At 44.8% G+C, this 12,285-nt stretch overlaps 1 protein-coding gene across 1 annotated transcript in view; it reads right to left on the reverse strand.

The window, feature by feature from the left end:
* Positions 1-268: 268 nt before the first annotated feature.
* TNS4 (tensin 4) overlaps positions 269-12,285 on the reverse strand; it is a 30,722-nt gene continuing 18,705 nt past the window's right edge. The window contains exons 6-13 of the mRNA XM_083582928.1: positions 12,033-12,140; positions 10,327-10,419; positions 9,568-9,645; positions 8,050-8,121; positions 6,889-7,057; positions 5,716-5,784; positions 3,969-3,995; positions 269-1,273 (exon numbers count right to left, since the gene is read on the reverse strand). Of these exons, the coding sequence (XP_083439054.1) occupies positions 1,144-1,273; positions 3,969-3,995; positions 5,716-5,784; positions 6,889-7,057; positions 8,050-8,121; positions 9,568-9,645; positions 10,327-10,419; positions 12,033-12,140 (746 nt within the window). The 3' untranslated portion in view covers positions 269-1,143. The remainder of the gene's footprint in view (positions 1,274-3,968; positions 3,996-5,715; positions 5,785-6,888; positions 7,058-8,049; positions 8,122-9,567; positions 9,646-10,326; positions 10,420-12,032; positions 12,141-12,285) is intronic.

Here is a 12,285-nt window from a genome sequence, read left to right on the forward strand (position 1 = left end):
TACCGCTGCTGGATCTTGGCTTCAAGCTTGATCCTTTCCCTGTTTTGTCATGCCTCTGTATCTAGTCTCAATCTCACTTTACACCCAGTCTGAGACCTGCGTTGCCACAGAGCAGGCCATTTTGTAAGCCAAACACAAACATGGAGGAGGCAACCACTGCAGATCTTTCAGAACTGGGGTGACATTAATTAATTGACGATTTTGATCATTTAGCCCACACTTCAGCCGCTCTTGGTTCCAGATTACAGTAATAAGATTCATATAGAAGTTATTGATATGTCCAGTATATATTTAATAAGAATAATATACAGTATCAAAATAACAACACTACGGCAGCCATGTTTACAGTTGACCCTCTCGGCTCAACCCTCTCTCAAAGGCTGGGTGAAAAAAGGTATATTTACCCAGCAACAAAAGTTGAATAATGACAGTGTTGTCCCTATAGCGAAGGGAAGTGAGTTCCCTAAACAGGGCCTTCTCCATGGTGGCCCCCTATCTTGTGTCACTGCATTGTGGGTATCCCCTAACCACGGGGCAACAAGAAGGCCCTCTGCTGCTAATCTCATTACATGAGCAGGCTGGTGCCAAACCATTTAACACTCTGACAGCTGCATTCTGCAGCAATTGCAGCTTCTAAATATTCTTCATAAAGTATTTACACATTACAATAGTCCAGTCAAGAGACGAACTGAGCATGGATCCCTGTAGTGGTTTTTCTGTTGGCAGACCTATCTCAAAGACTTGCTATTACCAAGGCAAATCAGTACAACTTTGCATGTTGCAAGACTATCTTTTTTCCACAGGGTAGAAAAACACCTTTTTTGATCAATTGGCCTAAAGAGTATTCTGGTTGAAATAGGAGCCCAGAAATTATACGGTTGGCCTTCCTGTGGAGAGACAATCCAGTCACTGAATCATTCCTGCAAGGACATATGACCTGCTGCTGCTTCCCACTGCCACATTTCTGTTGCAGCCCTCACAACACTCATACAGCCATGGTTTGTCTCCAGAGCCTTTTCGAAATGCAACCCAGAGAGCTTTCAAAGACCAAGAGCGCACTGTTGCGCTTCCGGATGGGGTGGGGTATAGGGAGTGGTGGGGCAGCATTGCTAGGAAACAGAGGACCCCAGCATTTGGGCAATGTTAAGCAGCAGGTAGAAGTTTCTTGATGAAGTCAACAATATGGGAAGCTGGATGCACTGCGTCATATTCTGCAAAGAGGTGGCAGATATTCTCAGAGTCTGCTGGGCTTTTGGCAATGACACCGAAGATCCTGTGGCGAGAAACAGAGAGGAAACAAATCCCTATGTGATAGGTTTACGCTCATGACAGATGAAGAAATGCTCAAGCATGTAGACTTGAACTTTGGACACACCATGATTCCTTAAACCGCAGAGAAACACACCACCTCTGGCTGGGCACATTAAAGCACATTTCCTCCCCAATGACCTTGGGAACTATATTTTACCCCCTGAAACTATAACTCCCAACACCCACAACAAACTGCAGTTCCCAATATTCTTTATTGTGTGGGTGGGGAAGGAAATGTGCTTTAAATGTGTCGCATATGCACAGCCAGAGGTGGTGCGTTACTCTGTGGCTTAAGGAATTTTCCATGTCCTCATTTTGCAGAATATATTCTGCTTCTGGTAGTCATGGGGAAGGGCAAAGAGTTACAAAAGGCATTCCCACCCCCCTTTTCTCTTCCATTCCTTTGTTCAAATGGCATCTCGCTTGGGACGCAAGGAACTGGGAGGAGGCAACGCCCAGGGTGACTCACCTATTTCTCTCCCCACACCCACCTCCACTCACCCCTTTAATCACTTTTGTTATATAATTTGTTTTAGAAAAGTAAGGCTCAGAAGATTAAGGTTCAAATCCAAAATTAATGAAGGGGTATAGAAAGCAAAGAGACACGAGCTGCAATCTTAAGCACATGTCCGCAGGTGAGACCCATTCAGTTCAATTCAATTCAACAGCACTTGCGTTCAGGGAAACAGGGACTCAATATTGTAAATGAATTGGTTCAAGTATCAGGAATGGGTGTGTGTTTGTGACACACCAGCTCCCCCCCTTTTTTAAAAAAACTGGATTTTCCCAGAAAGGAAATCCAGATTAAATTGGGGGGGGGGCAGGGATTTACATGTTGGCTTGTTGATGCCAATGGCTGTGAAAAAAACATGCAGAGAAGCCGCCACTCCCACAATAAAGCCCCCATTTGGAAGTACCCTCAGCATCTGGGTGCTAGCTTACCATGAGGGTACCTATCCAACCTCAATGCCTTTTAGTTGAATTTCTGTTGCTGCCTTTTTCTCAACCCTTAGCCTGCAGTCCTATACACACATTTAACTGGGAGCAAGTCCCACTAAATAGGTAGGACTTCCTTCTGAGCAGGAATGCATGATTGTGCTGCTACTAACATGCTTTATGAGAAAACAATTGCCCTAAGCCAGGCATAGGCAAACTCGGCCCTCCAGATGTTTTGGGACTACAACTCCCATCATCCCTAGCTAACAGGACAAGTAGTCAGGGATTATGGGAGTTGTAGTCCCAAACTACCGCACAATTGCACTCATTTCACACGCTAGCAAGGTTATGCTTAAAATTCTACAAGGAAGGCTCAAACAGTATGTGGATCGAGAACTCCCAGAAGTGCAAGCTGGATTTAGAAGAGGCAGAGGAACCAGAGACCAAATTGCAAACATGCGCTGGATTATGGAGAAAGCTAGAGAGTTCCAGAAAGACATCTACTTCTGCTTCATTGACTATGCAAAAGCCTTTGACTGTGTCGACCACAGCAAACTATGGCAAGTTCTTAAAGAAATGGGAGTGCCTGATCACCTCATCTGTCTCCTGAGAAATCTCTATGTGGGACAAGAAGCTACAGTTAGAACTGGATATGGAACAACTGATTGGTTCAAAATTGGGAAAGGCGTACGACAAGGCTGTATTTTGTCTCCCTGCTTATTTAATTTATACGCAGAATACATCATGCGAAAGGCTGGGCTGGATGAATCCCAAGCTGGAATTAAGATTGCCGGAAGAAATATCAACAACCTCAGATATGCAGATGACACAACCTTGATGGCAGAAAGTGAGGAGGAATTAAAGAACCTTTTAATGAGGGTGAAAGAGGAGAGTGCAAAATATGGTCTGAAGCTCAACATCAAAAAAACGAAGATCATGGCCACTGGTCCCATCACCTCCTGGCAAATAGAAGGGGAAGAAATGGAGGCAGTGAGAGATTTTACTTTCTTGGGCTCCATGATCACTGCAGATGGTGACAGCAGCCACGAAATTAAAAGACGCCTGCTTCTTGGGAGAAGGGCAATGACAGGCCTAGACAGCATCTTGAGAAGTAGAGACGTCACCTTGCCAACAAAGGTCCGTATAGTTAAAGCCATGGTTTTCCCAGTAGTGATGTATGGAAGTGAGAGCTGGACCATAAAGAAGGCTGATCGCCGAAGAATTGATGCTTTTGAATTATGGTGCTGGAGAAGACTCTTGAGAGTCCCATGGACTGCAAGAAGATCAAATGCATCCATTCTTAATGAAATCAGCCCTGAGTGCTCACTGGAAGGACAGATCGTGAAGCTGAGGCTCCAGTACTTTGGCCACCTCATGAGAAGAGAAGACTCCCTGGAGAAGACACTGATGCTGGGAAAGATGGAGGGCACAAGGAGAAGGGGGCGACAGAGGATGAGATGGTTGGATAGTGTTTTCGAGGTTACCAGCATGAGTTTGACTAAACTGCGGGAGGTAGTGGAGGACAGAGGTGCCTGGCGTGCTCTGGTCCATGGGGTCACGAAGAGTCGGACACGACTAAACGACTAAACAACAACAACAGTCCCAAAACATCTAGAGGGCTGAGTTTGCTTATGGCTGCCCTAACCAATCTCTAATTTCTCATATCATCGTCTAGCCTCTGTGTATTCCATGAAGCTGCTCATCCCATCCATATAGCTTACCTGGAAATTTTGGAAAATTTCTGCCACCTTTACAAAAAAGAGAGAGGAGAATTAGACTTCATATTCAACAAATCATTTCATTAGCTGGCTTGTTTAATGTAACAGTCTGACTCAATATAAGGCAGCAGATCTTGATGCAGATCTTTGCCCCTGCCCCACTTCCTGATACAGTGGTACCTCGGGTTACAGACACTTCAGGTTACAGACTCCGCTAACCCAGAAATGGTACCTCGGGTTAAGAACTTTGCTTCAGGATGAGAACAGAAATCATGCGGCGGCAGCAGCGGGAGGCCCTATTAGCTAAAGTGGTGCTTCAGGTAAAGAACAGTTTCAGGTTAAGAACAGACCTCCAGAACGAATTAAGTTCTTAACCTGAGGGGGTTAAGGGACGCTATTTGGGGGTCAGAGAGGGGGACGCTATTTGGGGGTCATCAGGTGCCAAGATGTATTGGGCCAGCCCTGATCCACCATACTATAGCAATTAAACTTTGCAAGAAGGTGCTTAAAACACAACATGTGCGCTTCCCCTTTTTGATTCAGTCATTCTTTTTTTATGAAGAATCCAGGCTAGGTTGCTGCCAAACCACTGCAACCCAGTGTTTTCCAGATGAAAGCAAAGAATATGGTACGTAGGTTGCTAGGAAATAGTCTGGAACATGGGTGGACAGAAAGTGCATTGGGATCTGCTACTAGTAGATCTCCAGGTGATTGGCAGCAGATAGGCAAGTGTGTCTGGCTCCCAATGGTTTAGCAAGAACAGCAGCATTAAGATACATTCAACAATGTGATTAACATTTGAATGATGTAAATTGGAGAACTGACTAAAACGGCAACAGTAAAATATGCAGGAATGGTAGGCAGGTAAAATGAACCTTGGAAGGAGAAGGAAGGAAGTCACTGGATATATGGTATTATGTAAAATGTTTATTTTGATGTCTATAATTTTAAAACTTAATAAAAACTATTTTTAAAAAAGCAATAGCAACAACAAAATAACTTTTCTTACTTAGTGAAATGAAAAAAGCTAACCAGGGACACATATAAAAAAAGCCGCTGTGAAAATGCTTTTTAAAAAAAGTTCGAAAAATATATATTGAATTTGCCATTAGCGCACCATCGCCATCTAGTGTCACATTTGTATAATGCACTTAAAACGTTATATTTGCAGCTGCAGCTGTATAGCAGAGTCCCAGGAGTGCAGTTTGCTGTGAAAAGGCTGTGAGCCCAGTTCAGTTCTGGTACTGAGAAACAATTCCTTAGGCTAATAAGGCACCCTGTTCTTCAGTTCTAACTCTATGTCTTTTGCAGCTGGCTCTGGCTGGTAGATCTCGCGAAACAAACAGGCAGAGTGGGTCTGACAAGTTTGAAGTCTGCCCACCCTTTTGGGAGTAGCCATAAAGAGCCATTATTATTTCTGAAGGCAGCCCTGTTTAGGGAAGTTTTTTAATGAATGATGTTTCAATGTATTTTTGATCTCCTGTTGGAAGCCGTCCAGAGTGGCTGGGGAAACACATCCAGATGGGCGGGGTATAAGTAATAAATTATTATTGTTGTTATTCTTATTGTTGTTATTGCTATTGTTATTCAGCCTCCCATGGCCAACCACATGGAGAGAAAGCACTGGCCCTAAAATAAAAGACACTTGGGAAATAAACTGTGTGGGTGAGGTGGGGAGAAATCAAAATTGCTGCACGTGGCCTCCTGTTAAGGCTGGTAGCAATACTGAAGGAGCAGCCTGGTCACTTACTTTCGGTTTTCGGGGTCCATGTCACAAAAGCTGATGGCAGCCAGTGGATAGTGCCGCCGGAAGAAAACCCTGTAGAGAGGAGGCAAAACTCAAGCATGTTTCTCAAACTTTTTTTAAAAAAGGAAAACACCCAAAACAAAACCAATGAGTTACTTAAGAAGTCAGTTCAGAAATGGCTATCTCTCCTTGTATGTGCACTATTCAGCGCTGTTTCCTTTCCGCAGCACTGAAAAAGCCCCCTACATTATTTGTCTTGCCCTTAGTGGTAAAATTGCGTAACTTACGTAACTGATGGAAATTACATTATGGTTGTTGGGACGCGGGTGGCGCTGTGGGTTAAACCACAGAGCCTAGGACTTGCCGATCAGAAGGTCAGCGGTTTGAATCCCCGCGACGGGGTGAGCTCCCGTTGCTCGTTCCCTGCTCCTGCCAACCTAGCAGTTCGGAAGCACATCAAAGTGCAAGTAGATAAATAGGTACCGCTCTGGCAGGAAGGTAAACGGTGTTTCCGTGTGCTGCTCTGGTTCGCCAGAAGCGGCTTAGTCATGCTGGCCACATGACCCGGAAGCTGTACGCCGGCTCCCTCAGCCAATAAAGCGAGATGAGCGCCGCAACCCCAGAGTCGGTTACGACTGGACCTAATGATCAGGGGTCCCCTTACCTTTACCTTACATTATGGTTACGCCCCATTCATCTCAATGCAAAGGAAACAGAATGCAAACGTGGGGGGTGGTGTGGTGAGGATGTAATCAATCATGTAGTGTTTGTGGACAGAAAGCCACATCTGTCATGGATGCTTTAGTTGAGATTCCTGGAATCTCAGGGTCCCCTCCACCTCTACAATTCCATGATTCTGTGGATGACAACAACAGTGGCGAATATTGATCGTATTCACTGGTTTGATTCCCATTTCACACATGGGACAGACCAGCCATTTCCGCTCCTGTCGGAGTTCTCTGATATCCCCCTTGGGCGGAAATCCTTGGGTGTTCCCCGGTTCCTGCGCATGTTCCCATTTGCAAATAGACACCAGGAGCACCTCTGCTTTTGTTTCCGACATTGCAAAAGGTTTGCCCTCTTTCCCACCCCCAACAAGTTAACAGAGCAGGCAACTCTGTAATAAAAGTTGCTCTTTCCTCCTCTGCCACCCGCTGTCCTATTCAGCTTCCTTACTTCCGCTGGATGTCTGTCAAGGTGATCCCTTGGTCAGTCACTTTGAAGTGGACGATGGTGGGCGTAGGCGGGACCTCCAGTTCGAAAGTGGCAGACACGGCTTTCCGAACTGCTGCTTTGCCAGTGAGTGTCTCCATGGTCAGGGAGTGCAGGTACAGGAGATTGCAGACTGTTAAGGCCAGAAGGCCAAAAAGAGAAAGAGAGAAGAAAGGACGATTAATGACATGTGGCTGCTGACCTCCGGGGCTGGTGTTAATAAATGTAAAAATGAAATTAAACTCTCTCCCCTTACCCAAACCCCTCCAAATGGCTGTGATGGGAAAGGTGTTCGGGTTGCTAGTGTTTCTCACTTTTTTTTAAAAAAAGGCCAGATGTGCATTCCTGGAGTTGGACAGCCCCCGCGCGTGCGCAGACACACAGAGTAAGGGGTTAAGGCATGCTGGGGAGAAGAGCTACCATCTGTCCTCTAGCCAGGGCATCAACAAACCCGGGTTTGAGGTATCAATACTGGAGAAGAATGGGGGGTGCGGTGGGTGCAGGCTGCCCTGGGTGTCATCCCTGAGGGGGGTGACATCGCCGCCCCCCCCCCGGAATGCTCACCCTGCGCCCGCGGGCGGCTAGCCCTGCCCTCAGGTACATAGCATGCGCACCTCTCCAGGTGCCAGAGCAGCTAGCTCCGCCTCTGGGTATCAATTACTCAGTTTGGGGAGCACTGCAAAACCTTTATTTTCAGGCAGGGCTTTGAAAACTAAGGCACAGACGATGCAGATCACTGGGCTGCTGCTATCACGGTAATTGTGTTCCGTTGTATTTTCATTATTTCTCTTAACTAGATTGTTTCCATTACTTCGTATTTTATAAAAAAAAAATTTTTTTAATGTTGCAAGCTGCCTTGAATCCCAGTTTGGGAGAAAGGTGGGATATACTGTACATTAAACTATTATTTATTATTATTATTATTATTATTATTATTGGCTACTAGCTTGGCTAAGTTTACTTGTGAGGCTGGTCTGAGTGATGGCAAAATGGGATATCTTCACAGCATGCATGTAGCTGCATGTTGACAGAAGAATAGGTGTGAATTCACAACACTTGGCTCCGATACTCCCAACAACCCCTACAAACTGAACAGATAGGTGTGCATGCTCCCATTTCACTCACCTGCAGCTTTCGTTGAAACTGGTAGAGTGGCTTCTGAACCCACAGCAGGATTTTCTCTTCCTCCAAAGAAATCTGAGTGAGGTTGGAGGTGGGGAAATCAAAATCAAAGTAGGAATAAACTAATCAGACAGAGGGCAAAAATGTACCAATTACAACCCGCATTGTTCTAATTCTCATTTCTGATGCACAGGGGAACCATCACATCAGTGTCTAAAGATGCATACCAAAATAAAAACTAAAGCCGAATCATAAAAACAGGAGTTGCTTCATTCTTCTTCTCCTGCAGGATGAAGCAACCTCTCCCTCTTCACATTGCCACTAACAGTCACGTTTACTAGTGATTCAAATGCTGATTCAGTTGTTACCTAGCTATCCCCCCCCCCCCCCCCCGTGCTTTAGGTGGGCTGTTTGCCTTTTTATTTTTTGAAGGTGGTACTTGTATTTGTGAGAACTAGAAGATTTTATCATATCACACCAATTTTGCATCAGTTGAATTGGCTTGAATTTCCGGCCTCAGCTTAAAGGACTGTTACAAACCGTTACGTCCCTGAACAATCAAGTTGTTTGATGGACAGCCTATATGAACCTGCCTGAGCCCTAAAATTGGCCTCAGAGGCCCTGCTAAGATTAATCAGGCTGGTGGGCACTGAAGACAAGGCCTTTTCAAATGATGACCCCACATATGTGAAATTCCCTTCTCCAAGAACCTTGGAAGGGGGGGGGGCATGTCTTCTTCACCTTCTTCTTCGCTACAATATATCCATTTATTTCCAATTGTCAATGTCAAAAGGGACTAAAATCTATAAAATTCGTAGAAAATCAACGTGCCAATTTGCTCAATTTCTCTAGGACATCATGACACCTTCTCTGTCCTCCATAATCCCTCAAGCAAGGTGTCAAGACCCTAATCCTGTCAAATCACTCTGCCAAGCCTTTCCTCCGGGCAATGCCAGGTGGCAGACTATGCGTACATGGACCATTGTCTTCTCATCACCGGTACTCAGGATGTGCTTATCTGCGCATATCTCCAGCTCTGCATATTCCCCCCTCCCTCCTCCATATGTTAATCCTGTGTAACCCAACCTCTTCTTAAAGTATTCATGATGTAATCTGTGTAACCCAACCTCTTCTTAATGTATTCATGATGTAACTGGGATGTATTTTGCACTGTATTCTGGGACATGGAGGGAAGTTTCAAAAGTTCATGTCACCCCTTTCTCACTGTTCAATCTCGCCTTGAACCTGTTGCGCAATAAACTTGGATTTTCTGCAGTTTGCTCCTGTCTCCGGCTGAGCTCATTTTCCTCCGCAGGGACCCGCGGACTTAGTCCGACGAGCTGGGTGGCAGAGCAGCCTCGCACCCAGATTTTACCGTAACACCATCCAGACCCAGGTGGCACGTAAATCAGGAGAGCCTTAGATTCCCTATCCCTCTCCTGTGTCTAGCATGAATACTAGACAAAGCACACCATTCCTTTCAGCGCTTCAGAAATTATTTGCTTCAGTTCCTAAACGTACCTTGGCTGGGGATAACCAGTCTGCAGGGCAATGCTAAAGGCATGATGGTGTGTTGATATACAAACGCCGAGAGACTTCCTGTAATAGAGGAAGAGGTTTGTACACGGTGTTCTTAAACCTCTGAACCCAAAATCTCTGCCAAAATTCTCATTTCCCCTCATTCTGCCACTGATTAACAGCTGAACTAATTGTGTATCTGAAGAAGTGTGCATGCACACGAAAGTTCATACCAATAACAAACTTAGTTGGTCTCTAAGGTGCTACTGAAAGGATTTTTTAAAATTTTGTTTCAGCTGTACTGAATGTTTGTTAATGAACTAGGAAAGTTGTTATAGGGGAACCAACGAAGAACTAACAGAAAGCAGTTTTCAGAGATAACATGTTGTCTTTTTTGGGACATTGCAATACAAACCAGAGTTTATCATGTCTCATATCCATCCTTGCTCCTTCTAGGGTTGTCCAGAAAAAAGGTGAATATGAGATCTTGCTGCTGTCCTTGGAAACCAGTCAGCTCATTACTTTGGGGATCCACCCCAAATGTTTAGCAAAAGCCAGAGTGGGAACAAGCAGAATGGCTTGTTTAATAAGAGTGTTAACATTGGACTGGATGGAACTTTGGTTTGATCCAGTTGGGTTCTTCTTAGCAGCAAAATGCAGTAACTTCAGAAACACTCATGTTACACACAGCTTCCTAACAACAAATCCTGAACCAGCTGTAATGACATTTAACAAACAGATGCATCAGGAAGGCTGTCTTACCAAAATAGGGTTCTTCTTCAGCGCCCTTAAGGTGTACTCCTCGGGCAGAAGACTCAATTAGGAAGTGCCTGATGGGATCACTGCCATCTTCCCCTTTGAAGCAAAAACAAATAGTGCTGAAATGAATTTGAAATGCAACTCTTGCACCAGAGACTTTGCAAAAACTGAACTGGCTTCTAAAAATTGGCTCGTGTCTTTGCATCCTCTTCTGCTTTTGCTTTCCACCCCCTTCCCCTTACTCATTTTAGTGCTATTTCACATTTTTTAAAAAAATATTTACAAATTATAAATCACAAGTAGTGATTTGTAAATAAACCCATTAGTTTCTGAACACTGTTTTGTGTATTCTTTGTACAGAAAGGTGGTATCATTTTCTTTAAAAAAACAAAACGAACAAACATAGCAAAGCATATTCTGTTCCTAAATTCTTGGCCTTTTGTTCTTTTTTTAATCACTGGTGCTATGTCTGTGGTACAACATTAAACCAGCTGGAGAGGGAGAATTTACTATTTGGCTCTCCCACTTCCCAATTGCTTTACAGACATGGATTTCATTTTATTTTAAACCCAACAATTTATTGTCTCTCATGAAAGGAGCCGTGTGATCTGCCACCCACTTTAAGAGCTGTTCCTAAAATCTGTTTAAAGAAATGTTATACAGAAATGATAGAAATAAAGGTTATACCATTTCAAATACATTCTCAATGTAAGCTGTTTAGTTGGAATCCTGAATGCAAAACAAGAGTTACATAGGTAACATCCTACGTGCAGAGACACACAGGCAACACCCACATCATACGTTTAAAGCACATGGCTTCCTCCAAAGAATCCTGGTCACAGTAGTTCACCCTCAAAGCAACTACAACTCCCTGTACCCTTAAAGAACTACAGTTCTCAGGATTCTTCTGAGAAAACCATGTATTTTTAAATGGGTGGTGCAGACGTGACCATAAACAGTAGGCACTGTCACACCCTAAAACCACATCTTTCCAGTTGCAAGAGTGATGTGTGGTTCCAGTTTTATTTTTTTATTATTGTTTTTAAAGTGCACCCCAGCCAGCAGAAGTTTGGGGAAGACACGTACAGTCATACCTTGGGTTAAATTTGCTTCAAGTTGAGCTCCGCGGCAACCTGGAAGTAACGGAGCGCGTTACTTCCAGGTTTCGCTGCTTGCGCATGCACAGACACTCAAAGTGACGTCACGCGCATGCGTAGAAGGGGCGAAACGCAACGTGCGCGTACGCAGACATGCCGCCGCTAGATACGTTTACCTCTAGATGCGAACGGGGCTCCGGAACAGATCCCGTTCGTATCTAGAGGTACCACTGTATTCAGATCTCCTTTTCTATGTTCCCCTTCCTTTATCTATATTGTCAAGACTAAGACTGGAAACCTCAGGGCAGTAAACCCTGAGGCAGGTATTAAAATCCTGCAGGGACTTGCAATAGAAGCTCCTGAGCACAGTGGTATGCAGTGAAATTTTTCCTAGGGGAACACAGGGCCAGAAGCACCAGCTTGTGAGGGGTTTTGGGGGGGGGGTGGCGATGTTGCACACATGAGCATCGTGCCTCCCCCTCCCCCAAGCCGGGCAGAAGCTTATTGGGCTTTGGGAAAAGATGCCAGGGGAACAATCCACTGACCACACACCCCTGCTTGAGCAAGGCCAAACCCCTCTCCCCACCCCTCTCAAAAGGGAAGCCTCAGTACCTGTTTTGCTGCCGAAGACTTTCATGGCCAGGCCAAACGAGCCGCGGTAAGATGTGCTGTCCCGCATGATGAAAGTGCCAGGAGGTTCATCAGTAAGCATCTGGACAGCTGTTTAACGGCACACAGTAGGCAAAGCATCGCCATAACCAAAGAAGGGTGTTATTTTATGAAGGAAGGCGGGGTGGCAATATTGTGATTAATAATAATAATTAATAATAATAATAATAGTGTGTATGGTGCTTTCTAGTGTTCA

This window comes from Podarcis filfolensis (genome assembly GCF_964270895.1).
Source record: "Podarcis filfolensis genome assembly, chromosome: 13".
NCBI lineage: Eukaryota > Metazoa > Chordata > Lepidosauria > Squamata > Lacertidae > Podarcis > Podarcis filfolensis.